The sequence below is a fragment of the Lissotriton helveticus genome, chromosome 9, assembly GCF_964261635.1.
Source record: "Lissotriton helveticus chromosome 9, aLisHel1.1, whole genome shotgun sequence".
In the NCBI taxonomy this organism is placed as follows: Eukaryota; Metazoa; Chordata; class Amphibia; order Caudata; family Salamandridae; genus Lissotriton; species Lissotriton helveticus.
This window is the reverse complement of record NC_136070.1, coordinates 1,139,466,030-1,139,493,502: the sequence shown is the minus strand read 5'-3', so window position 1 is coordinate 1,139,493,502 and position 27,473 is coordinate 1,139,466,030. Positions and strand designations below refer to the sequence as shown.

Below are 27,473 nucleotides of genomic sequence, written 5' to 3'. Positions count from 1 at the left end.
GGCAGAATTTACAGGGGATATGTACAAGACAGGTTCACCTGGACCACTGTCAGGAATCAGCACTTTTAGAAGTTAGCACTAGGTAGAATTAGCACTCAGAACATGGAATATAAATCACTGTAGCACAAATTAGAACATAAAGTACACAACCAGTAATCACTGGTAGCCAGGACCTCACTAGCACCACCTGCACTAGGAGAAAAACCCCCTAAGTATCACAATACCTGTAGGGGTGTAAGCACATAACACATGATGCATAACATACATTCAGAGGTGTAAGGAACAAGGCACATGACGTATTAACAACACATTCAGAGGTGTAGGGAACAAGGCACATGACGTATTAACAACACATTCAGAGGTGCAGGGAAGGAAAACACATGATGCCTAAACACATTCAGAGGTGTATCAAAGAACACATTTGCGCAAAAATCACATTAGCCACAACCTGTGGCAGTCCCTAGGCCAACTGGCCTCCCTAAGGCTAGGACGCCCTGTGTCCCAGTGTCAGGGGCCTAAACGTGGCAGCTGCCCACGAAGTGCTGGGCAGCTGTGTGAGACAAGGCTGGGGCCAACGCTGGAGCCTCGCAGGCTCTGCCCAACTGACTGTCTCCTGAGCCTCTCTGGCTCAACCAACAATAATGCGCCTGAGCCCCTCGTGGGCTCTAAGAAATTAATGTGGCCCTCAAGAACCTCTCTGGGCTCTTAAAACAATGTGGGCACTCAAGAACTCCTCTCAGGGCTCCAGAACAAGAAATGCCCCTGGAGCCTCTCCTAGGCTCGAAACCAAATATGCCCCCTTTAGCCTCTGTGGGCTCGCCAAACAGAGAACTGCCGTCTGGGGGAGTCCCGCTCTGGGACTCGAGAACAAATGGTGCCCTGAGCCTCAGGCTCTTAAAACAAATATGGCCCCGTCGGTGCCGCTGAAAGTTGGAGTCCCCCCCTCCTGGGGAACTCGTGGCACCACAATGCCGCCTTGTTGGAGTCCCTCCCGGGGGACTCAACCTCGCAATTGCCCCCAGGTCACTGTTCAGCGGGATGGGAGAAGGGGTCCCAGGTCACGGGGGTGGCACCGAAAGCGTGCCCGACACCCCCCCCAACCGCCTCACTCAGAGCCCCACTCACCGGTCTCTGGCGGGCGCTCCCCGGGTCTCCAGGCTCCTTCTCTTAATCAGCAGCGACGGGGCTCTCCCCACACCACGGGGGCCCCGCTGCTGGACAGGAGGCTTCTCCTTCTCCTGGACAAGTGCACCGGGGCGCAGAGTAGGCTCCTGCCTGCCCCGGTGCTCGTGCAGCTGTGATTCGTCTCTGGGAGGCGGGGTAGGCTCCCGCCCTCCTACTTCCGGTTTCCGGTTGTCCCGCCCGGCCTGCCTGACTTCCTGGTCGCGGGCCGGCGGCAGATGTTCGGTTTGTCCCGGGCTGCGGCGGTGATGCGGGGGGACACACGAGGGGTAGGCTCCCTCCAGAATTTAAATATAAAGCGAGGTGACACTCACTATGGGGCCAAACCAACGGCACCAGGTCCCTGGCGGGGTGGGCACCTGACAGGGGTGCAAAAATCGGCAAAAATCGGCGTGGGCAGCCGCGAAAGGGAAAGTAACGCGCTCCCAGCGCTCAAGAACAATTTACAGCGCTCCCAAGCGCTGGAGGGCAGGATCAAGCGCTCTCAAGCGCTATAAGGAAAATAAAAGCGCTACCAGGTCCCAAAAGTCCAGGGACCAGCACAGAAGTTCCTTTAAGCAGGCAGGGGGGCAAGGCTGGGCCCAGAGCCAGCTCACTGGGTCTCCAGGCAGGGAGACAGTCCAAGTGGCGGTCCTCTGGCCCAGCAACAGCAGCAGCCCCCTCAGTCAGGATCCTGGAAGAGAACAGTTTGTGTGGGGACACAGCCCCATTTTTATACTATGAAAACCTTTGTCTGTAGGTGCAGGGTGGGGGAGAAACCAGCTGGTTTTGGAGCAGCCTTGATTGCTCAACCACCCCTTTCATTCACTAGGGAGGCTAGGGTCGTTAGACGCACCACAGGGGGCGGAGCCAGCATTGTGTGGGGGAAAGCCCAGCCCCATTCAAGACACAGGTGCACTCCTCCCCAGCCATCAGCATGCTAATCTCCACACTCACCACCGGGCAGACCCATCATGACTCATGGAGCCTGGCATCCCAGCCAGCTCCAGCCAATCACACGCCAGCACCCTCACAGCACACGTACAGCCATGTCTGGAAGTGGTACTTCCACACTAGACACATTCATGCCGCATACATCATTTCGCAGCATTCAATCACACAAGTCCACACTTACCAGACTCGAGCCAGTACACCCCACGCATCAGGAACTACCAGGGACACATACATTCCCCATGCATTCCTATGGGAGGGCAGGCCTATCTCACCACATGCACTCAAAGTGCGCACGCACTTTCCACTGGGACACAGTGAAAGTGCGCAGAACCCAAAAATTACCATCACCAGGTCACCATTAAAAGCAAAAAGATTTAGGGGTGAACCTGCCAAAAGGGCCAAGTCCAACAGCATCCCTCACTCCTAGTTCCTCATTCCGCATCCCTCACTCCTTGGTCTTCATTCCACATCCCTCACTCCTAGTTCCTCATTCCGCATCCCTCATTCCTTGGTCCTCATTCCGCATCCCTCACTCCTAGTTCCTCATTCCGCATCCCTCATTCCTTGGTCCTCATTCCCCATCCCTCACTCCTAGTTCCTCATTCCGCATCCCTCACTTCTGGTTCCTCAATCCGCATCCCTCACTTCTGGTTCTTCATTCCACATCCATCATTCTTTGGTCCTCATTCCGCATCCCTCACTCCTAGTTCCTCATTCCGCATCCCTCACTCCTTGGTCTTCATTCCACATCCCTCACTCCTAGTTCCTCATTCTGCATCCCTCATTCCTTGGTCTTCATTCCACTTCCCTCATTCTTTGGTCCTCATTCCGCATCCCTCACTCCTAGTTCCTCATTCCGCATCCCTCACTCTTAGTTCCTCATTCCGCATTCCTCATTCCTTGGTGTTCATTCCGCATCCCCCACTCCTAGTTCCTCATTCCGCATCCCTCACTCCTAGTTCCTCATTCCGCATCCCTCATTCCTTGGTCTTCATTCCGCATCCCTCACTCCTAGTTTCTTTTGCTTCCATCCTCCTTGGGGTGAGACTGCCTGTTTTTTTTAGGTCAATTTGCCCTGTAGGTGGGGCAGGCGGTTGCAAACTCACAAAGCACCCGGGAATACATTTCTGTATCTGGGGGGAGCTGCCCTTGTTATTTCTTGCCTCTGTTCCCTGCTCCTGTTCGTTTTTTTTCTTGCCTCTGTGTGGCTCTGTGTGTGTGTGACTCTGTGTGAGGGTGGCTCTGTCTGTGTGAGGGTGGCTCTGTCTGTGTGAGGGTGGCTCTGTCTGTGTGAGGGTGGCTCTGTGTGTGTGTGTGGGTGGCTCTGTGTGTGGGTGGCTCTATGTGAATGACTGGGGGTGGCTCTGTGTGGGTGGCTCTGTGTGTGTGTGTGGGTGGCTCTGTGTGTGGGTGGCTCTATGTGAATGACTGTGGGTGGCTCTGTGTGGGTGGCTCTGTATGTGTGTGTGGGTGGCTTTGTGTGTGGCTCTGTGTGTGGGTGCAAATGCAATAGGTCTCGCATTTGCGAGAGATTAAGCTATTGGCATTGTAAATGACAATGGCATTTATTTATATGTTTTAAAAAAAAACATAAATAAAAAATGTCATGAGCAATGCCAATAGCTCTAACTTTAACAATGCCGAGACCATTGCATTGTAAATGCTTGTTTCCCACTTCCGTCTCCCCCCGCTGCTGCCACTGCGGCCCCTCCCCCCTGCTGATTCCCGCTCCGGCTGTGCCTCCCTCCCCCTTCCCTATTTAGCGGCGGCTGCTGCGTGGAAGCGTGAGCAAGACCTTTGACCTCACGGCCAGAGACCTGCTCTCTCCCTCTGCAGCTCCGCTGCTGTTCTGTGCCGCTGACCTGTGCAGGGCATAGTGCAGGTAGGGGTTCAAGCCTCGGTCCAGACTGTATTGTGCCCTTTTTTTAGTTAAATTCTGTTGCCTTACTCTGCCTCTTAATTTTGACTGTTGCTTTATTGTGCCATTCTGGTTGTTATTATACCTCTCTGGTTCTGCCTTATAGTGCCATTCTTGTTGTTTTCCCGCTCTCTGCCTGTTTTTTCCTGCTTCCCTCTCCTGCTGCTGTAGCCTCTGTGGCCCCTCCCCCTCCTGATTCCCACTCCCGCTTCCCAGCTTTGCCTCCCTCCCCTGTCCCTGGCCCGTGCGGCCCCACAACAGACACACGCAGTGGGCGCGCCAAAGGCACCCCGTCTGCACCCCGACCGCGACCAGCACCAGAACCCCTGGATCTCCGACCATACACTGCTATGACACTGCTGCTCTCCTCCCACTCAACCCGGGGAGGAACAACAACTGCCAGCTGTCCACTCCAAACACCACCCATGGCCAGTTCTCCTGCCGCCACTGCCACCAGACCTTTGCCTCCGACCACTGCCCCCACGACGAATGCCAGCCCACCGGAGCCCTAATCTGCATCCTCCTCAGTGTGCGCTCCCTGCACAGACACACCATAGAGATCTGGGACCTCTTTGACACCCTCTCACCAGACATCACCTTCTGTACAGAAATCTGGACCAACGCCTCCTTTGCCCCAGACATCGCCACCACAATCGCTGACTGATACAAGATCTAGAGGAAGAACCATGCCAACCGCCCAGGAGGAGGACATGCCATTGTACATAAGAGCTCCCTCCAACTCTCCACCCCCAATACGAGCAACTCCTTCTCCAACACCGAAAACCGGTCCAGACCAGCCCTAAAACCACTCTTTGCGGCTCCCTCGCCTACAGACCCCCCGGATGTGTGAGTGCTTCTGAGGATCATGTCATCTGTGATATCATCAGTGATGTCATCAGGAATGTTACTTAGCATGTCATGAGTGATATAATATGTAAGGTCATAAGCGGGTATTGCGGGGGCGTAAGGTATAGTTAGCTCAGCTAACTAGAACTGCTGAATTTCCCTGGTTTTGTACAAGTGAAATCCGACCTTAAGTATAAAATCTCTGTAACCATAGGTTTTTTCAGTGAATTTCTAAGATTTTTTTTAACTCTATTTCCTAACTATAACGCCCCTGTAACCTTTGTGTTTTTGAGTGAATTTCTAAAGTTTTTTAATTTTATTTTCTAACTGTAACCTGTAACCCTTGAGATTTGGAGTGTAACTGAGTACAAGTGTCTCAGTGGGTGTGTGAGTGAGTGCGTGAGTGCATGTGTGGGTGGGTGTGTGAGTGTCTGTATGGTATGGGTTTGGAAGTGGCTACATAAGTGTCTCACTGGGTGTGTGAATGGGTGTGTGAGTGAGTGGGTCTGTGATGGGTGTGTGACTCTGAGTGGGTGCATGAGTATCTAAGTGGGTCTGTGAATGGGTGCATGAGTGAGTGGGTCTGTGAGTGGGGGTGTGGGTGTATGAGCAGGTTTGTGAGTGGGCATATGAGTATCTCATTCACTCTGTGAGTGGGTGGGTGAGTGTCTCTGTGGGTCTGTGTGTGAGTGCCTGAGTCTCTAAGTGGGTCTGCGAATGGATGAATGAGTATCACAGCAAGAATGAGAAAAAAACAACCATGGCCTTCCTCGCTTGTTTAGAAAAAAACCCTGGGTGAGCCAGGTCCGGGGGGCATGTCCATATATTTTACAATTAAAGGAGGGGGCAAACTGGGCCCCCCTCCATGGGCATTTCTATGCCCCGGGGACATCGTCCTCCCCGGGCATATGTTTACATGAATGCGAGGGGCCACACAGAGCCCCCAGGCTCTGGGAAACACCACCTCCCTGGGTCCAAATACATTTATTAAAGTGGGAGAGGGCCGTGCAGCCCCTCTTGCTAGCCCTGGGAGCTCCATTTCCAGGGGCCCAGCCTTAACTCAATGGTGAGGGGATCTCTGTAGTTGAGCCCCAGGGACACCATCCCCTGGGCCTGGCCTTGATTGTTGGTGTTCTGGTCCCTAGTATGGTGGATTTGTTACAATGACAACCTATTTATAATTTGGAAGGGCACACGCAATGAAATTGAAGAGTATTTCATGAGTCTGAACAATAACATCCTGAATCTTAAATTCACAAGTACCATCAGCCAGACAAGTGCCCCGTTCCTAGATGTAACAGTTTTTGTTGAGGGGAAGAGAATAGTAAGTACCCTCTACAGAAAACCAACTGCGGGTAATTCCCTATCACATGCAAGCAGTCATCATCCACTCATCAAATGAAACTGTTCCCTCTCCTATGAGCATTTGCATGCCCAAGAAAAAACTATAAACAGATTCAGAAAACGGGGGTGTTCATCCAAGGTTTTTAGAGAAACATAGGAGAAGATACAACAAAAACAAGACAACAGCTATTGTTAGAAAAAGAAACAACCAAATGAAAAGAGGTAAATGATACACAAGATTCAATGAGATTGGTGACAAATTACTCTACTAGTGCATTACAATTATTACAGAAAATGAGACGAAATTGGAATATCTTAACATAAGATCCAATAATAGGGGGAATACTAACCATATCCCCTTATATTTCGTACAGACGGAGTACTGCACTGAAAGACCTATTGGTTCACAGTCATTACTCAGTTACTAAACAAAATAAGAAACCAGTGACAGGATTTTTTCCTTGCTTTAAATGTAAAGCTTGCAAATTTATTAAGAAAACTCAGACATATCATATACCCCAATCTAAGAACCAAGGGAAGAGCACCAAACTACTGAATTGCAATTTAGATTATTGCCTCATTTGTCCATGTGAGAAAAAATACATAGGAAGTACAACAAACATGGCAAAAATGAGAAAATTAGAACATATGAGGGCAATCACTAATCACGATGCAACTTATCCAGTTGCAAAACAATTGGATACACAACATAATAGCAGTCTGGATCTTCTAAGGTTTTTCTGCTTGGATCAAATTGGCAAAGAAGAAAGGGGATGAGATCAGGTGAGAAAATTGAGACAGCTGGAATCAAAATATATCATAACCTTACTGACCAAACATCCAGTAAGTCAGAAAAATTATGGCTACATATAGGATGAAAGATTGACCCATATCACTTCCCACTCTTCACTACTGTTTGCAACATCATTCAGAGAGAGTAACATTGGGATATAAGGATGAATAGAAGAAGATTGACGAATACAACCAGGCAGAAACACAAGATGACTATACAATCGCTGACACAACAAGTCTCAGAACTGCCTATGAGTTAATCCATCAAATAGATGATATAGAAATCACAGATACACAACTGCTGACCGAGATGGGGATTCCTACAAGCTCACATCCACGAACCAACCTCAAAAATAAATCAAAATTCTGTCCTGCCCTACACCCTGGAAATCGGATTGATCGTTTCCATGACCTAGTTGTGGCAGAACTAGAAGTCATGGAAAACACAAAAACCAACAAACATGAGAATTTATCAATCAAGGAACGCCATGCTTTAACTGCCCTCATGAATAACAACGCAATAGAAATAAAACCTGCAGACAAAGGGGGCAATATTGTCATCCAAAATAAAATCGATTACATGGAAGAGGCGAATCGACAGCTAAGCGATACAACAAATTACACGCTGCTAAAAACCAACCTCACCACTGAGATGACAATTTATCTACATAAAGCAATAATGGCATGGCATGAAAAGGGACTACTAAGTCAGGATGAAAAAAACTTCCTAACAATATTGCACCCAACAACACCGACAATATATTTCCTGCAAAAAATACATAAGATCTTGTACAAACCACCAGCCGTCCCATTATCTCTAGCTGTGGCTCATTGTGTGAAAATATGGCCTCATATGTCGACCACTTCCTGGCACCAATTGTTCCAACATTAAGCTCCTTTATTAAAGACACTGGAGATTTTCTTAGAATCATAATGGAAACAGAATGGCAGCCTGAATACTTGCTAGCTACAATCGACGTTGTGTCACTCTATACGTCAATTAAACATGACATAGGTTTAAAAGCTATAAAATACTTTCTAAAACAAAGGCCAATATCGGAGCTACAGCATACAAACATGCTATTGGACATGATAACATTCTGTTTAACGAACAACATAATCCTGTTTAACAAAAACATGTATTCCCAAAGATGTGGATGTGCCATGGGGGTTTCCTTCTCTCCAAGCTATGCCAATCTCACCATGGGTTGGTGGGAGAGGCACATAGCTTGGAGAGAAGAAAACGAACAATACACCACAGATGTGGTGTTATGGCTACAATTTATTTATGACCTTTTCCTTTTGTGGAAGGGTCCCAAACAAAAACGTATGGATTACATAAAAATCTTGAATCAAAATGAAGTAGTCTGAAATTCACGTTCAATTTATAGAAAAAAGAAATAGATTTTTTGGATACCAAAGTATATATCAAGAACAACAAGCTAGAAACAACGGTCTTTAGGAAAAAGTAATCAACCAACAGTGTACTGCACGGCACCAGTTTTCATCCGTTACCGTTAAAGCAAAGTATACCCTATGGAGAGTTCTTGCGAATGAAAAGAAATTGTTCAGAGCAAGCAGAAATGGAAAAGAAATTCAAAGAAACAGAATCTCGCTTTATTAAACGTGGATACAAACACACGGACATCAAACATGGAGAGCAAAGAGAGCGGAAACACCAACAGTTAAAAACAAAAACGAGGCGAAAATAGATGAAGACAAACCTCGGTTAATCTTAACCTATTCTAAAGAAAGCTTCGAAATTCGCCAAATACTGACAAAATATTGGAGCATACTCAAGAAGGACCCAGAAATTGGGGCATTGATAGGAGACAGACCATTAATATCCTATAGAAAAGCTCCATCAATTCAGGATACATTGGTTAACAGACATTTTAAGAATGAGAAACCAGAAACTTGGCTAGAAAAGCGACAAATGGGTTTCACCAAATGCGTGGTCTGTAAAGCCTGTAAGGTGGGTAAAAATCTAAAATTCATCAAGGACCAAAAAGGAAGAAGCTTCGAAATACGGGACAAAATAACTTGCAAATCACAGTTTGTAGTGTATGTGATAGAATGCTACTGTGGAAAAAGATACATTGGCTCAACCATCTGTCCCCTAAAAAAGAGGATATTGGAACATATAAGGGCCATCCAAAACAACGATCAAAGTTATGCTATATCTAAACATCTACAAACCCACATTGACAAAACCTGGAAAGACATCAAGTATTCATGACTAGCAACTGTGAAGGAACATGAAAGGGGAGGCAATCGCATCCAGAAACTCAGACGTTTAGAGTCCAAGTTAATAATCCGTTTTAAAACTAGAAGCCCATGGGGACTGAACGGGGATGAAGAGATACATGTGCATCTATAGAACTAATCAGCTTGATATGACAGTGGACCAAGTAAACGAACAAATAATACTAGACCATGTTTTATATAACTAACTTTCTGGTATCAATCTGTATAATCAATAATGTTTTTGGGAATGTCATTGCATTTGTATATATATGTAAATATCACCTAACAAGTATGGGCATAACGACCATAGAAGGAGAGATGTATGATCAACGATAGTAAAGAAATGTTTTAGTATCCTAAATGTTAAGTAACTGTGAGCCTGGCGGATGAACAACTTGAAGTGACAGAGTCATTAAGGCACTTAGCCATCATGAACTTACTGACACTCAGTCCTTATTACATATGGAACATGAACCAACAAATTGCTACTAATTGCGCCTTGGACAATCATACTGAATGATTGCCATAGAGCGTATTTCCATAGAGCACCCAACAATTATGTAGGAGCGTTAGACCCATCCCTCATGAGTGATTCAATCACCGGGCTCCGGAAACAAAACATTGGGATAGGCTCTATATGAGCCGTTGCAGAAACTAACTACACAGCCCATAATGCATCATAACTGGCTAAATGGAGACGCTGTATAAATACTAAACATAAATAATGGACAAATGTTTGCTGACCGTGACCAGGGACCGTCTAGGTTCGAACCGCGTAGGTGGGAGAAACCTACAGGCAAATAAATGTGAAATTAACCAACTTCAAGTGGTGTGCGGTGTCTTCGTCATTGAAGATTTTTGCTTCGATTATTTATATATATATATATATATATATATATATATATATTTTATAGTTCTAGCTTCCAGAATGGACTCGTGTTTCAGATGTGACCTCCCTTCCTATGTCCTTGTTATACATATTAGAACTGGTCTGGTGATTAGTAACCGTAACCCCGTGATCCTTATCATTCTTGTTAGCCTCTAATATGCTGTCCATCTTCAATAGCTTATCTGCTATTTTTTTACTGTTCCGTCAATTTCTTCACCGAAAACTGACGTTGCAAATTACCACTGAAACTTAGTTGCAAACAATCAGACAAGTCTTCAGGATTAAAATGTAATTTTTGGGCATAACCATACCCCAATTGTCCATTTCTAAAATCATGTCTGCAAACATCAATACTGTTATCTACAATATTGTTGATATAAGTCATTTCATGTATAATTTTCATTTCACATCCAGTTTTGATCGATTGTAAATAAAATGAGCATTTAATGACCATTATAAGTGTGATAGTCCCAGAATATAAATAATGTGTTCTTACTAAATACAATTTTGTTAATCGTAAGAGTGATAGTACTGAAAGGCTGGTGAAAATTTACTTTTTGGACTCACAAAAAGTGTCCTCTGTAAGCAGCCCCGTGGATTGGCAAGTGACCAGACTCTTTCGGAACATTGGCATCTGCCCCATACTTCAGAAGCAGAGATACTACATCTGGGTTTCCTCCAGTGGCAGCTTCGAATAGTATGGAAGCACAGTCAGAAGCCTGAGAAAGAACATTAGCGCCTGTTGGGAAATATAATAGATAATTAGCAAGTTTAATCAAGCTGGACTTTTAGTGAATATAAACATCCTAAAACAATTCCCTCGAACCATTAAGATTATATATTACTTTTTAACAAAAAAAGTGATTGGAAAACATTTAAGCTAAGTCAAATTCACCATAAATCACATTTTCAGTTCATTGACTAATTCAGGGCTGGAAATATATCCTCTAATAATGATGGACATGTATTTGGATGACCACGCCACCTGCACAATATCATTATAGATTTAATGTTCTAATATGATAGTAACAGTGGCGGTTGGTGGCAAATCACATGGAGGAGGGCGCACAGTACACATAATACACATAACATTAACACACACATATAAACAAATACACATAACACATACACATAATACACATAACAATATACACATTAACATAAATAAAAACATAACAAAATCCCTACCTGACACTGTTGCTCTGCGTTCTACAGCACTCCCACTTGTTCTGCAGCATGCCCTCTGAGCACAAAGCCCACAGCCAACTCTCTCTTCCAATCAAAACACTGTTCTAAAGCGTCTTGATTGACTTGGGGGCTGGCTTACACGCTCCAAAAGGCACTGTGGGTCTGTGCCTGCTCTCCAACCAGGCTGTCCAAGACAGCCGGGTTGGAGAGGTTTGAATTGCGCATGTCAGTTTGGCTAGCAAGGTAGCGGGCCAAACCAACATGCGCAATGTAAACTTAAGCACCCACTTCTCACTGTTGCCAATCATTGGGAGCAGTGACTCACAGGCCCCGCCCTCGCACTCTGTTTGCTGGCAGAATGTAAAAAATAAAATGGTAATAAAAACATTTTATTACCATTTCATTTTTTTTTGCTTTGTGGCCAGGAGTGTGGGCGGAGGCGACGCTCCTTCACACCCATGGAGGAACCACCGCGGGATAATAGTGAATGTTCTGAAGTCGATACCTTGTGGGAATTGCCTGACATCCAATTTATGCACCCCAAGTCAATATGAGAGTGCGATATGGGAAGGAAAGGCAATTATCACAATAGTAGTATCCTCTAAAACATGAATTATTCATATTACAATATCATCATTGAGAGAAGCAGGAATTAATAGACAATCTCTTACAGCTGCAGAATAAAAGAAAACTAAACTATGATGTTCTAGAAAGCAACGTGTACCGTAAAATAAGCTCCACGACAGCAGCAAAAACTTTGGAATTTTCATTCTGGTTGCTGGTGGAATGTTGTTACATTAATTAAAAATGATAAAAAGTAGGACTTTATTGCCAGTTAGGGCCCTCTTTCTGAGTGAGCTGATTGGAAGCAAAACTTGAATACTCGACTGCGCCTTCTCTGATCCATAGTGAATAGTGTGACGTATGATAAAGCGGCTGACCTGCCCCAAGACAATAAGTGGTAGTGGCCCCTTTGAGAGGGGGCATCACATGAAATGCTGCATGTCATGCGTTTGTGAAGTTAAGGTTGGTGAAGCAGGCAGAACAAATAAGCATTTGCAATGCAAATGGTCTCGCATTTACGCGAGTTTGAGCTATTGGCATTTTAAATGACAATGCCTTTTATTTATGTTTTGGTTTTTAAAACATAAATAAAAGGCATTGTCATTTACAATGCCAATAGCTTAAACTTGTGTAAATGCGAGACCTATTGCATTGCAAATGCTTGTTCTATCTCGGGACCAATTTAAAGATTGGCATATCAATTAACAAAATAGCATGTCTACACCTTGTGTATTATGTTAGAAATGGCATAACATTTGTCTGTCTAATACTGCAAAGTGCAACAATCCTGCCCGATTTCCCTGGGGAAAAATGACACAATAGAGAGAAGTAAGAAACATTAGGAGATAGTTTCACAGATAAGAGGGGACTCTTCCACGGACACTATTCTGGCTTCTCCTTCGTCCGGATGCACACACAACGATTTCCCTTCAGTGCTGATGGGGCCAAAAACGCTCCAATAGTGTGAATACATATTTGTCAAGCAATGATGAAGGGCGTGGCTTAAATCACGGAAGCTAAAAGTCGGGGCTTTGCATTGTGTGCCACCCGAGTTGTAATTAACGGTTTCTGCCATTGCATCAAGATATATGATGCTACAAGGAACATCATACTTGCAACGGGTTAGGTCTCTTGGCTTTGTCAATGGTGTTAGTGGCATAAGAGGTAGGAGCAGCAACTATAGCTTGGACATAAAGTAGAGGTGCTACAGAGGGTTCAGTGAGCGAGGTCAGCGGGTGGAGTGTAGGGAGTTTGTGCGCAAATTTTGTTAAGTGGGTACTGTTTGGGGAGTCACATGGCATGAGAGGGGATGCAGGGACGTTGGGTGCAGGGGTGGCGCTTGTGAAGGGAGACAGTTTCCCGGACTGCTGGAGGCTTACTTTGCAAGTTGCGGATTGCAAAAAGGGGGATAAGAAGCACAGTGTTGGAAAGGCAGGCAATGTTGGGGAGCCATAGTGTGAATATACAGCCGGTGATCCTGGGGTGAGTGTTTAATCTCTTCCGCCTCTCATCGTTTTGTGGACTTTGGTGCCGTTGAACACGCATGCACCCACGTCAAACTTCTGGCGTATGCGTATAATCATTATGTAAGGTAGCGATCGCATGTTAATGCACACTATTTTAAACGAGAAAGTAACGAGTCTGTAGTTAGGCCGTGCTGCTTCCGGAATAACCGGAAGTTACCTGTTGGCACAAGAGCCAATAATAAGCCCGCTAACAAAAAAAATTCAAAAGTTAACTAATGGCAAGCGGCGAGAAATTACTAAGTAATAGGCAGAGTTTTCCCACGCATATAGATCACTAGATGTCTCGGAGAGACAGCGCATGCGGGCTGCCTAGGCGAGACCTAAATATTTTGCAGTTATATAACCTGTGTGGCAACTCTCCTTCCATACATTGTGTTGGCCTCCACTTTTTCTGTAAGGCATATTCGATCCATCCATCAAGAATGTCACATATGTGTCACTAATGATCGCTATCATGCAGTGATAGACTGCGCACCATCAAGAACTCGACAAAATAGGCAACCAATATGCCACAAGTATGCATGTGTAGCCTGCATTTCATCAAGAATGCTCATACATGAGTCACACAGATGGACGACTATCTAGGAACTAGTAGGAAGGTTTACTAGCACGTCACCAATGATGCTCACAAATAAGGCACTGATTACCAACAGGGATAGCCAAAATTATGTCCAGGATACCTTAATATACCGAAGGCTACTATTACTAATCACTGCACAGGCCTCCTGGCACACATGCTTACACTAACAGACATTCACATAAACTCTTATTCTGTCCTGACTGTCAGTTCTCCTCAGCATGGCTCTTAGCTTCATGGCTCCATGCTCCAGGCTCTACACCTCATGGCATCTGCTATGATATCAGCATTCGGAAAGCTACACTAAAAGACACAATGGGAAGCTGTCAGGATTGACTACTTCCATTTGTCGTGACCAGGTCTACAAGTTTCAACCCAATGAGGAGCTGGGGTCGAGCTGCTTCCCTTCTCTTTTTTATCTGTCCCTGTGTCGGTTTTCCAGCACCAGGCACCCAAGAGTCCACAGGAGTGAAGAGAAATCCCCTTAACCTCTATAAAACAACCACAGGAATAATGTGTAACATACACGCCTATCGGCTGTTCTCTAAAAGTATGGGGGAAAATTCCAAGGAGTGTCCACCACTCTCCCCATACGTGGGGCGGAATCACAGGAGGGAAACAGGTCTGTCTGGTCGCAAAATGCTGCAAGGAAACAATAGGAGGATACCAATACACTTTGCTATACAAGTCACCCAGAAATACATTGACATGTGATTAGCATTGCATTACACTTACCCCAGGTATGTCCCGGAATGTCCTTGAAGAGAGAAGTGGGTAAGATACTAGACTCGTAAAGGCAGGAGTCCTGATGCACTGGGAGGGGCTACTAGATATCTCTCTCACACGACATTCAACCATTCAGACCAAAAAGAAATGGCTAAAGAAATAATAAGGAGTTTAACATTGGGATTTGAGGCGCAATGGCCGGATCTTCTGGGGCAACGAAGAGCGGAACATCTACTCTCTCAAGAGAGGCGAAGCCCGGCCCGGGATCAAGCGCCAGGTGGAGCAACACTCTCTCAATCAGGCATAAGGAAATATAACTCCTCGAACCGTTCGCAAAAGGTGTTGTAAACTCAGCACACCTAATGCAGGAAAAACAAACTTCGACTTCCAAGTCGAGACGTGCACCGAGCGGGGCAGATAGCTCAGTACACCAAAATGCGGGGAAAACAAACTTCGGCTTCTCAGCCGAGACGTGCACCGAGCGGTACGTGAAGAAAAAAGGAACTGGCTTTCCTCTTGAGCCGGGGGCGATCAACGGAAGGCGGGGAAGTCCGTGCTGGGATAAGTATCTCCGCAATCTCCCCAAACTTAATCTTCGGAGAGCGGAGGATTCGGGCTAGAACAAGAAAACAAGCAACACGCTAGGGGTAATGGCGTTTGCAACAAGCAGGAACAAGGAAGGGGGCGTGGTCACGGCAGTAAGCCACGCGTTGACTTACAGGTAGAGCGTCCCTTTACGTGATTCAGGGATCGTCTCTAAAGCGCATACTCTGTGTACTCTATGGGGGAACGTGGTAAAAGAGACATGGGGTTTGCTTCTAACCACATGTCAATGTCGAGCCCTTGTTGCTATCCTCCAACCCCTAACAGTACCCCTCCCCAAAGGCCTATTCAGAGGTCGAGGTTTAGTGGGATGCAGATTGTGAAATTCTCGTATTAGTCTAGCAGCGTGGATATTCTCCGCTGGTTCCCACGATCTGTCTTCGGGGGGATAACCTACCCAGTCCACCAGGTACTGCAGTCTACCCCTAACTCTGCGAGAATTCAAGATTTTCTGGACTTCATATTCATCTTCTCCCTGAATGGTTAGAGGAGGGGGAGGTGTGTCAGGTTTTATGGGTGGTATGTATTTTTTGAGCAGGGAGCAATGAAAAACGGGGTGTATTTTTGTTTGTGGGGGGTAACTGTAGTTTCAGGGTGACTGGGGTAATGATTTTTACTATAGGATAGGGTCCGATGAATCTAGGATGGAATTTTCTTGACCCCTCTAACCTTAGATTCTTAGTGGAAAGCCAGACTTTCTCTCCCACAGTGTAAGTGGGTTCAGGTCTTCTATTCTTGTCTGCATGTCTTTTCATGGCTTCTTTTGCTTTGTGTAATTCCCCTTTAGCTTCTTCCCAAACCACTTTGATTAGCTTGTGATGCTCCTCTAGTGCTGGGACTGTCACTATCTTCCTATCCAGGACTATGGGTAGCATTCTAGGGTGTTGGGCATAATTAAAGAAGAAAGGAGACACTTGTGTCGCAGAGTGTTGTGTATTGTTATAGGCGAATTCTGCCAGAGGAAGAGCTTGAACCCAAGTGGAAGAGAGGGTGGTGAGCAAGCAGCGTGGGTATTGTTCGAGGGTTTGGTTGGTTCTCTCGGTCTGTCCATCTGTTTGGGGATGGTATGCTGTGGACAACCTATGATCTATGGATAGAGTAGAGCACACCCCTTGCCAAAACTTGGATACAAATTGGGGGCCTCTATCAGAGATAATAACAGAGGGCAAACCATGGAGACGTACTATCTGCTCAAGAAACACCTGTGTTAATTCCTTGGCTGAAGGAATCTTTTTCAAGGGGATGAAGTGAGCCATTTTAGATAACATGTCAACTACTACGTATATGGTATTGAAACCGTGACATCTGGGTAACTCAGTAATGAAGTCCATGCTGATCGAATGCCATGGTGCAGAAGGGACGGCTATGGTTTTTAGCAACCCTGTGGGTGCACAATGAGACGCCTTTTGTCTAGCACAAGTAGAACATGCCTGAACAAAGATCTGGATATCTCGTGACATGTTCTCCCACCAAAACCATCTGTGACATAGATTTTTAGTCTTAACACTTCCTGGGTGTCCGGCTAAAACACTATCATGGCACCATTCCATTATTTGTTTTTGTAAGACCTGGGTGGGTATCAATAGTTTATTATCATGGTAGTATAACCCATCCACGATAGTGTTGGCTGTGTCTTTTTTCCATTGGTCATGAGGAATGGTATTATACTGGGCTTTTAGCTCTTCAAAGAAGGATTTATTTGTGTCTCCCACTCGAATAATTTTATTTGCAGGTATGATAGGTAGAGAGTAATCCCCAGTCTTTTCTATAGTGTGGCCCAACCAGGAGAGCGCATCCGCTTTGCCTTGCTGAGGTCCTGGACGATAAGTGATGATAAAATCGTACTCACTGAAAAAGGATACCCATCTCATCTGACGGGGAGTAAGGGCTCTAGCTGTTCTGAAAAACTGGAGATTCTTATGGTCTGAGTAGATGGTAACAATATGAGGGGAACCCAATAAGTGATGTCTCCATTCTTGGAATGCTAATTTAATAGCCAATAGCTCTCTTTCTCCGATAGTGTAGTTTTGCTCAGCTGGTAACAAGGTTTTGGAGTAGTAAGCAATGGGGTGCAGTTGTCCTGTGTTTTTGTCTCTTTGCGACAACACTCCACCCACCGCATATTGAGAAGCATCGGCTTCTACAAAGAATGGTTGGGTGTTGTCTGCATGTTAAATAACAGGAGCAGTGGTGAACTTGTTTTTTAACATCTGGAACACTTGTTCCGCTTCTTCGGACCAAAGAAAGGATACCCCTTTTTTCAACAACCGGGTTATAGGTGCTACAGAATCAGAAAAATGATCAATGAATCGCCGATAAAAATTGGCGAAACCCAAGAAGGATTGGACTTCCTTGACTGACGCGGGACTTGGCCAGTTTATTAAGCCTTGAATTTTTTGGGGATCCATTACTATTCTTTCCGGGTTGATGATAAAACCCAAAAAGTCTATTTCTTTAGTGTGGAAAGTGCTTTTGTCCAATTTGGCGAACAATTTGTTCTCTTGTAATTTTCTCAGAATTTTCTTTACATAATCAACGTGATCCTGTTCGTTCTGAGAGAAAATGAGTATATCATCTATGTATACTATAACAAAGATGTCCAGGTATTCTCTGAGTATATCATTTATGAAGTATTGAAAAGCCGCAGGGGCATTACAGAGGCCGAAAGGTATTACACAGTACTCAAAAAGGCCGAATTTTGTCCTGAAGGCTGTTTTCCATTCATCCCCTTGTTTAATACGAATAAGATGGTAGGCTCCTCTTAGGTCTATTTTCATAAAGATTTTTGCTCCTCGTAGCTGGTCAAGAAGAACAGGGATGAGTGGAAGAGGGTATTTATTTTTTATGGTAACTTTATTCAATGCTCTGTAATCCAGGCATGCTCTCAGACCCCCTTCTCTTTTGTCAATAAAAAAAAAAGAGGAGAAGAGGCTGGAGAAGTAGAATGACGAATGAACCCTTTGGTTAACATGTCATCAAGATAATCTCTTAGGTATTCTGTCTCGGAAGGCGTAAGAGCATAGATACGACTGCTAGGTAAATCTGCCCCAGGGATTAAGTCGATGCGGCAGTCGTAGCTGCGATGGGGGGGGGGGGGCAGTTTGGTGGCTTCGGTTTCGTTAAACACCTCTTGAAACTCCGCATATATGTCCGTAACACAAGAGGCCACTGCAACCGTTTGCAAGGCACATTGTAACGGGGGAACCTTTTCTCTTGCTTCTCGATAACAATGAAGAAGACAGTATTGAGATTGCAAGACTACTTCCCTAGTGGCCCAATTTAAACACGGATTATGCTCTTGTAACCAGGGGATACCCAGAATAGCGCCAAAATTGAGAGCATCGATTAGATCAAACACTATATTCTCTGAATGCCCATTGTCCAATACCATAACCAACGGGGGTGTTTGATAGTTAATTAACCCTGATGATAATTCGGTACCATCTACTGCTCTTATGGGTTCAGGGTGCTCTTTCGGGAGAAAAGGGAAACCTATTCGTTGTGCCAGTTTTATATAAAAAAAATTACCGGTGGCTCCTGAATCAAGAAGTATGGACATATCACCTCTACACTGTGCCGTGTAAATAAAGGTGACCTGTAGCAACAAATGTTTGGCCACTACTTGTTTCTCTGATGAGATCTGATGAACATTATCACTTGAAGAAGCGACCTCCTCATTCTTCAAGTGCATTAGTTTTCCTGTTTCTGAGAGCCACTGGTATTCTTTCTCATAGGTGTTTTGGGTCTAACAGGACATTCTTTGGCATAATGTCCCCCTTTGCCGCAATACAAACAGAGGTTGTTTTTTGCGTCGTTTTTCCTTCTCTTCTACAGTGAAGGGACCTCTCACACTGCCTATCTGCATGGGCTCTGTAGTGTCTTTAGATTCCTTTTTCTCTGCACGGATCATGACATATTTGGGACCTAGGCCCCGTACTTTCTCACCACGTCTCTCATGCAACCCATGGTCCAACTTGACTGCTAGTTCAATGAACGAAGGACAGTCCTCCGGGGGGTTTACAATCTGTGACAACAAGTCTTTAAGTTCATCACCTAAACCTCGGTAAAATAAAGAAATTCTTTTATCTTCAGGCCAGTGAGTTTCTGTGACAAGTCTATTGAACTTGGTTATATAGGTCAAGAGATCTTTGTTCCCCTGTTTCAGATTCAAAAGTTCATTATCACTAGCTTGCATATAGGGGTGTTTGGCAAACAGACTTTTCATCTTTTCTTGAAATAACTGGTAATCATTCAAGAGGGGATTATTGGATTCTATCAAAGGAACAGCCCATTCTGCTGCATTGCAGGCCAAGTAAGAGATAACAAAGGCGACTTTGGCAGACTCATTCGGAAAGGATGCAGCTTTACACAGAAACTGGAGCTGACATTGATTCATAAACACGTTGAATTTAGAACTATCACCCGAAAACCTTTCAGGCATAGCTAGAGGAACAGGACTCGGAGTGAGAACAGTTACCTGTACTGGGGCTATGTCTCCTTCTACTCTGGCTTCTGCTCCCGCGGATGATGAGGGTACAGTGAATCTAGCGGGTTGGATGTAACTCTTTCGGCTTTTAGGGATAGTGCCTGTCTCTCGATAGTCAGGGTTTTTAAACAGTAAAGCTTCTGTCTGTAATCTTTGATTCTCCTGCCTTAGTCTCCCTACTTCAGCCTGGAGATCTACTACTGCTGCCGCTAACTCTTCCATAGTAGGGGTGTGTATTCTAGTGTCCATTGCTATCTCAGTACCGTCAGGATTCATCTTCACTCGGGTGGACAAAAATACGTGGGCTTGGCTTTCTGTCGGGTTTCTAGCACCAGGCACCCAAGAGTCCACAGGAGTGAAGAGAAATCCCCTTAACCTCTAAAAAACAACCACAGGAATGATGTGTAACATACACGCCTATGGGCTGTTCTCTAAAAGTATGGGGGAAAATTCCAAGGAGTGTCCACCACTCTCCCCATACGTGGGGCGGAATCACAGGAGGGAAACAGGTCTGTCTGGTCGCAAAATGCTGCAAGGAAACAATAGGAGAATACCAATACACTTTGCTATACAAGTCACCCAGAAATACATTGACATGTGATTAGCATTGCATTACACTTACCCCAGGTATGTCCCGGAATGTCCTTGAAGAGAGAAGTGGGTAAGATACTGGACTCGTAAAGGAAGGAGTCCTGATGCACTGGGAGGGGCTACTTGATATCTCTCTCACACGACATTCAACCATTCAGACCAAAAAGAAATGGCTAAAGAAATAATAAGGAGTTTAACATTGGGATTTGAGGAGCAATGGCCGGATCTTCTGGGGCAACGAAGAGCGGAACATCTACTCTCTCAAGAGAGGCGAAGCCCGGCCCGGGACCAAGCGCCAGGTGGAGCAACACTCTCTCAATCAGGGATAAGGAAATATAACTCCTCGAACCGTTCGCAAAAGGTGTTGTAAACTCAGCACACCTAATGCAGGAAAAACAAACTTCGACTTCCAAGTCGAGACGTGCACCGAGCGGGGCAGATAGCTCAGTACACCAAAATGCGGGGAAAACAAACTTCGGCTTCTCAGCCGAGACGTGCACCGAGCGGTGCGTGAAGAAAAAAGGAACAGGCTTTCCTCTTGAGCCGGGGGCGAGCAACGGAAGGCGGGGAAGTCCGTGCTGGGATAAGTATCTCCGCAATCTCCCCAAACTTAATCTTCGGAGAGCGGAGGATTCGGGCTAGAATAAGAAAACAAGCAACACGCTAGGGGTAATGGCGTTTTCAACAAGCAGGAACAAGGAAGGGGGCGTGGTCACGGCAGTAAGCCAAGCGTCGACTTACAGGTAGAGCGTCCCTTTACGTGATTCAGGGATCGTCTCTAAAGAGCATACTCTGTGTACTCTATGGGGGAACGTGGTAAGAGAGACATGGGGTTTGCTTCTAACCACATGTCAATGTCGAGCCCTTGTTGCTATCCTCCAACCCCTAACACCCTGCCTTTCATGGCTTCTGCTAGGGCAGGTGGCAGATGATGAAGAAGGCCTCTGAGGCTCCTTTAAATGGCATGCGCTTGGGTTTTGCCCTAAAGATTATAGCACATTGTTAATCTTAAACCCCTAATTTACTGAGTAAGACTTTGATCTAGCAAGGTTCTACATCCCTGTAATAATTCATTCTCTGAACTGTAAGGAATGGATCTGAGATCTAAATTGCCTTGGTTTCATTATGTCAAGTCCTGGTTTTACAAGCTAGACATGAGAAAGGCTTGGGACATTTCTGAATCTATCACTAAGGCACCTCTAAAACACCTGAAATTAATGTATTGGCTGTATGTAGGTGACAGGAGGCTCATGGAGAAAGTTGTATACTTTAAATGTATGTTGGACTACTTCGAAAACAATTTGGGCAAGAGAGAGCCACCATAACCTTTATTCTTAAAATTCCGAAATGGGATTCCACTTTTTGGAGGATGTTTGGCCCTCACCAATCTCTATATCGGGTCTAAAATTTTTTGGGGGAAAACATAACTGCTATTCAGCTTCTTACCCTTTTGTATCAAGAGTTCTATGATATCTCTGTGACCATATTGAGATGCCAGTGCCAGCGGCGTGCGCCCAGAGGAACTGCGTGGGTCAGGATCATCTCCAGCAAGAAGCAGAAGCTGAACGATATCCTTGTGCCCCAGCTGTGCGGCTTCATGTAGAGCTGTCCTCTCATTGACACATCGCAAGTTAACATCTGCATTGCTGCCAATTAGTGAAGAGGCAATGTCATATGAACCACGGCGGATGGCTGGAAGGTGAAAATGGAAATTGATATTATTTTAAGGTTTTTCAAAACAGCTTTCTATACGTAGTTCAGCTGCACAATATATTCTTTGTTATTTGTTTCTAATGGATTTCTTACATTTTACCAGCTTATGTAAAGCACAAAAAACACTGTGAAAAAAGACAAAGGAAACAGATAACACATACTATGGGCCTTGTACTGTTCCACTCGGTACCCACAAAACACATCACATGCACATGGGGATTTGAAAGCTCATGCTCAGTCCCAATGCAAGTAAGAAATGTGGTATCTTCAGTGTGTATCTCACCCACAATCCTTCAGTGGCCAGATTTAGAGTTGGGTAGCAATGGAAAAACTGTGGGGCATATTAGCAAGGGCCAAATCGCTGTTTTAGCTGCACGTTTTGCCGCTAAAGCAGCGATATTTTTATCGCCCTACTAGCAAGCTGTCGCTAACAGCAGTTAGCGATAGCTTTTAGGCGATAGCGACCGGTTTGGGGCCCGCTTTGCATGTCAGCGATATTTAGCACTAATGACATGCAAAGTGGGCGTACCAAAACTGTTAGCGACCGAAAGCAGCCGCTAACACAGCTATCACCTATTAGCAAGGCAGACATAGTTATAAAAAAATCATGCTAAGCGCGATTATCGCTATAATCTCATGCCTGCTAAAAATATGACTTACCTGTTTATTCAATGGGAGGTGGATCTTCAGGTTAAGTCCCCATTGGCGTTAATGCGTGGATTTCCAGCTATATTCACATATTTCGCCATTATCGCTGGATATTTTAGCACAATGGAGAAAAACGTTGCTAATAGCATATTTTCTCCACTAAATTATCCACCGATAGGCAGCGATAAAAAAAAATGCGCTGAGCGCATTTAGCGATAAATATCACTATTTCTTGCTAATTTGCCCCTGTAACTTTTTCGGCGATGTGCTAAATCGCATTGGAGAGCAGAAATCATCAGCATAATTATCTCCACCACTGTGTTAGTATGGCATAGTAAATGTACCAGCAGAGTCTCTCCCACAGGAAAGGCCTTCTACAGAACATTTAGCATTTTCTCTCCAAACTGGAGGAATTTCCATTACCCCCCCCCCGAAGTCAAAATCTGGCCCTTATTTATTTATTTATTTAGTTTCTTGTATAGCGCAGGAATTCGACCCCCAAAGGGGTATCTCCGTGCTTGTGTTCTTACCATAAACTGGTTAGCATAAAGACAATCAGGCAGGAATGGTGGGAAATTACCAGGTCAAGAACAGGTGGGTCTTTAGACATTTCCTAAATGCAGTCAGATTGGGATTTAGCCTAATGGTGAGGGGCAGGGAGTTCCAGAGGGTGGGGCCTTTATACGATAAAGCTCGGCCTCCCTGTCTCTCTTTTTTGATCCTAGGTATCTGAAGTAGAGCTTGATTCTAAGAACGTAAGGAGCAGCCTGGTTCATAAGGTCTGAATATTTCAGATAGGTATTTAGGACCAACACCAGACAGGCATTTATGAATAATACAACAGATCTTGAATTTCACCCTGATGAACAGGCAGCCAGTGTAGCTTGCTTAATAGGGGGCGAGATGAAGACCTGGCTGGTACATTCAGAATTAATCTGGCGGCTGTGTTCTGGGCTACTTGTAGCCTGCCTAACTGTTCTTCATTAGCGGAAACAAGCAGCCCATTACAGTAATCTAACCTGCTGATTACCAATGCCTGCACCAAGATTTTCCTGTGACTGTCTGCTAAATAAGGGAACACTCTCCTCAATAGTCCGATGATCCTCATACAGGATCCTGTTACCTGGGTAGCATGGTCCTTGAGTATCAAGGATCGATCAAGCTTGACCCCCAAGTTTTTCACTGTCTCCTTTGGACAGGGAGCAAAGCCTAAATCCGGAGGCCACCACTCAGGTGACCAAAGGAGCGGGGCGTCTACGAAAAGCATGACCTCCGTTTTGCCCACATTGCACTGTAGGCAATTGGAGGTCATCCAATTGGATATGGCTCTCATTCCTGCGGCAAAGGAGCTTTTAACTGCTGGCGTCATGGTCTGGAAAGGGAACAAAAGCTGGGTGTCATCAGCATAGGATATGGGTGTGAACCCATGTTCTGTAGTAGGGGATCTCTGTGTATAGTCATAATCTAGTGAATAGTCCCGCCCATGTGCGTGGACCCCGGAGCAATCAAAAATAATCTCTTACAGTGTCAAAAAATGCAGAAATGCATAGACACTTAAGAGAGAATTTAAAGACAGATAATGCAGCCAAAAAGGCTACACTGTCCAGTACTTCAACTAGAAATTCCACCATAAAATCCACAAAACAGCAAAGCCTGTACAGATTTCCCTTTGTTTAACAGCAAAGTCCCTCAGGAATGATAGAGAGAAGAACCTGGACAGACAAGCCCCATAGGCTGCCATTATGTGGCTTAATTAGGATACTGTGCCTTTAAGGAACCTTCCAGAACCTTCTCCCAGTATCCCAGAATGCATAGCAGTTCCAACTTAGCCTCAGTTCTTTTTTCCGGCTCCTGCAAGCAGGACCCTGGAGCATTGAGCTCTCCCTTTTCAAGGGTTTTGTTGGTGTTTTACACTAATTTCGATTTTTGGTGCTTTAAAAGTACTTTGGTGACTTTCTTTCTGAGTTTCTGCACTCTTTTTTGTCCATAATGCCTGCATTATTCGACAAATGCCCGGAGTGCTCAAGGAAGAAGGCCAAGTCAGACCCCCATGAGGTCTGTATTCTCTGCCTTCCCTCTTCCCACATTCCTGAGGACTGTGTGATCTGCAGAGGCTTCTCTGGAAGGACCCTGAAGGAGAGGAAGAAGATCAGACTTCAGGGACTTGAAGAGAGAAGGTTGAAGGCACGAGGTGGGTCAGGAGGGGCTCCTTCTGCCCATGCTGAGGCCTCTGGGGGGCTCCCCAGGGGCAGGAAGACCAGCCCTCGCCCAAGATCTCCGTCTGGGTCAGTTGCGCTGACCACGACGTCGAGAGGACGGTCAACGGCCAGTTCCAGGTCTCCCCAGGGCTCTGGGTCGAGAAAACGTCGCCCGTCGACGTCGAGGAACGTGTTCCGGCCGCCGTCGAAGCCGGTGTCGATCTCCTCGTCGTCGGTGTCGGCGTCGAGTGGTCGACATCGAAGGGCCCGGCGTCGGCGCTCGCCGTCGAGGCGACACCGCCGTTCGCCGTCGAGGACATCGTCGTCGAGGGGATCCACGTCGTCGAGGCCGCCGTCGAGACGGAAGAAGTCTCCGGCGCCGAAGAGGTCGACGTCGAAGAAAAGACCGACGTCGAGACGCTCAAGGAGATCGACGTCGAGACGATCCAAAGGGTCGACGTCGAGACGTTCCAAGAGGTCGACGTCGAGGCAGGCGAAGAGGTCGAGGTCGCCGTCGAGGCACCATCGCCCGTCGTCGAGGTTTCGGGGTTCGTCCATGTGGTCGGGGTCGACGTCGAGACGCAGACGCGGTTCGACGTCGAGAAGTGAGAAACGGTCGACGCCGAAGGGCCGCTCGACGTCGAGGGACCATCGGTCGGCGTCTGGGCACCGATCTTCGGCGTCTGGAGGTCCTAAGGACAGGCCCAGGACTGTGGGGGGCTCCCCACGCTCCGGACGGGATGGTGGCTCGCCGGGAACGGCGCATTCCGGGGTGGATACTCCGATGAAGCCCTCTGCACCTCCTTCGCGGCCTACTTTGCCGAAGGGTCCGCCTCCGAAGGCCCCGACCCCACCTCCGATGCCGGCTCCGCAGACCCCGCGTCCGGTTACTCCTCCACCCCCGGTCCCACCGAGGGCGGTGTCGATGCCCAAGTTTCCGACGCCACCGAAGAAGAAGACTCCTAAGAAGCCTAGGACTCCTGACCCTGGGAGGCCGAAGGAACGTCCGAGACCCAAGAGGTCGAGGTCTCGCTCGGGGAGACGGGACAGATCGAGGAGTGGACGTGGATCTTCCTCAAGATCCAGGCATCACCATAAGAGACGTCGGTCCAGGTCACGTTCTGCCTCTGGGACCCGTTCCTACTCGCCAACGTTGTCTGATTCGCCGGAGACTAGGGTGTCTCCTATAGACGATATTGGCACGTTTGAGGAGGTTCTCCTGCGTGGAGCGGCGAAGTTGGGAATCAAGGTTGAAGCGCCAACAGCTTCTACTTCTGTGATTTTTGAGACATTACACAAAAGGCACTTGTCTCGCCCTCTGTTACCTCTGGTGCCAGGGCTCCTTGAGCCCGCTGAACAGCTGTTCCTGACGCCGGCAGTGGTGAAGTCTGCGCCTTCCAGGATCCTAAAAAAGTACAGGGCTCCCGACTCGGACCCAGCCTTCTTGAGGAAGGACCCGGTACCGGATTCAGTGATCGTGACTGCTGCCAGAAAGCTTCATGCCACCTCCCCTGCGTCCACGGTGCCTCCGGACAAGGAGAGCCGCTGGATCGACTCTGCTGGTCGTAAGGCGTGTGGGACGTCCGCCTCTTCGATGAAGGCCGCCAGTGACTCGGCGTTGCTGGGGCGTTACGAACGGGCATTGTGGGACTCGATGGAGCAGTTTGCGGACCTTGTCCCTCGAGACCGCAAGGAGGACTTCATGGAGATCGTCCAGGAGGGGATGCTGGTCTCTAACCAGGCCATCGGCGCCGCTGCGGACATCTCCTTGCTGTCAGCGCACGGATACTGCACGGGATTCACCAGAGACGCCATGCTTGGCTCAGGTTGACGTCACTGAAACCGGAAGCACAACAACGCGTGGCGAATCTCCCGTTTTCCGGAGATACCCTCTTCGGAAAACACGCTGATGACGAGATGGCCAGGATGAAGGCCGAGGCGGAGACCCTGACGGCGGTGGGCTTGGAGAAGCCCAAGGAGAAGAAACCCTTCCGACAGTTCCAACGTCGGTTTGGGTCGGAGGGTCGTGGAAGGGGACAGTCTGCTGGACAACATCAACAGCAGCAGCAGCAGCAGCAGTACAGGCGGCCCTTCCAGAAACGCCAAGGGGGTAGAGGTAGACAACAGTCCTCTACCGCGACCAAGGGCCCGGCCGGGTCTCGAACCTGAGCGGTTACTTCCCCCTCGTCCGTTACCCGCTCCGGTGGGGGGAAGCGTTAAATTTTTTCTGGCAGAGTGGAGAAAAATTACTCAGGACAAGTGGGTGCTGAATATTGTTTGCAATGGATACAGTCTACGTTTCACCAGCCCTCCTCCATCGATTCCTCCCGTCAGCTCGCAGTATCAACTGCGCGAGCTTCAGGCGGAGGCGGACATTCTGCTGAGGAAAAGGGCGATCGAAGACATACCTCTGTCTCAAAGAGGAAGAGGTCTTTACTCTCGGTTCTTTCTTGTCCGCAAGAAGGACAAAAACGAGTTCAGGCCCATTCTGGATTTGCGACA

General features: G+C 46.6%; 1 protein-coding gene across 1 annotated transcript in view; it reads right to left on the bottom strand.

Moving 5' to 3' along the window:
- ASB14 (ankyrin repeat and SOCS box containing 14) overlaps positions 1 to 27,473 on the bottom strand; it is a 141,743-nt gene that overhangs the window by 55,135 nt on the left and 59,135 nt on the right. Inside the window, exons 6-7 of the mRNA XM_078662379.1 lie at positions 21,859 to 22,104; positions 10,719 to 10,890 (exon numbers count right to left, since the gene is read on the bottom strand). Of these exons, the coding sequence (XP_078518505.1) occupies positions 10,719 to 10,890; positions 21,859 to 22,104 (418 nt within the window). The remainder of the gene's footprint in view (positions 1 to 10,718; positions 10,891 to 21,858; positions 22,105 to 27,473) is intronic.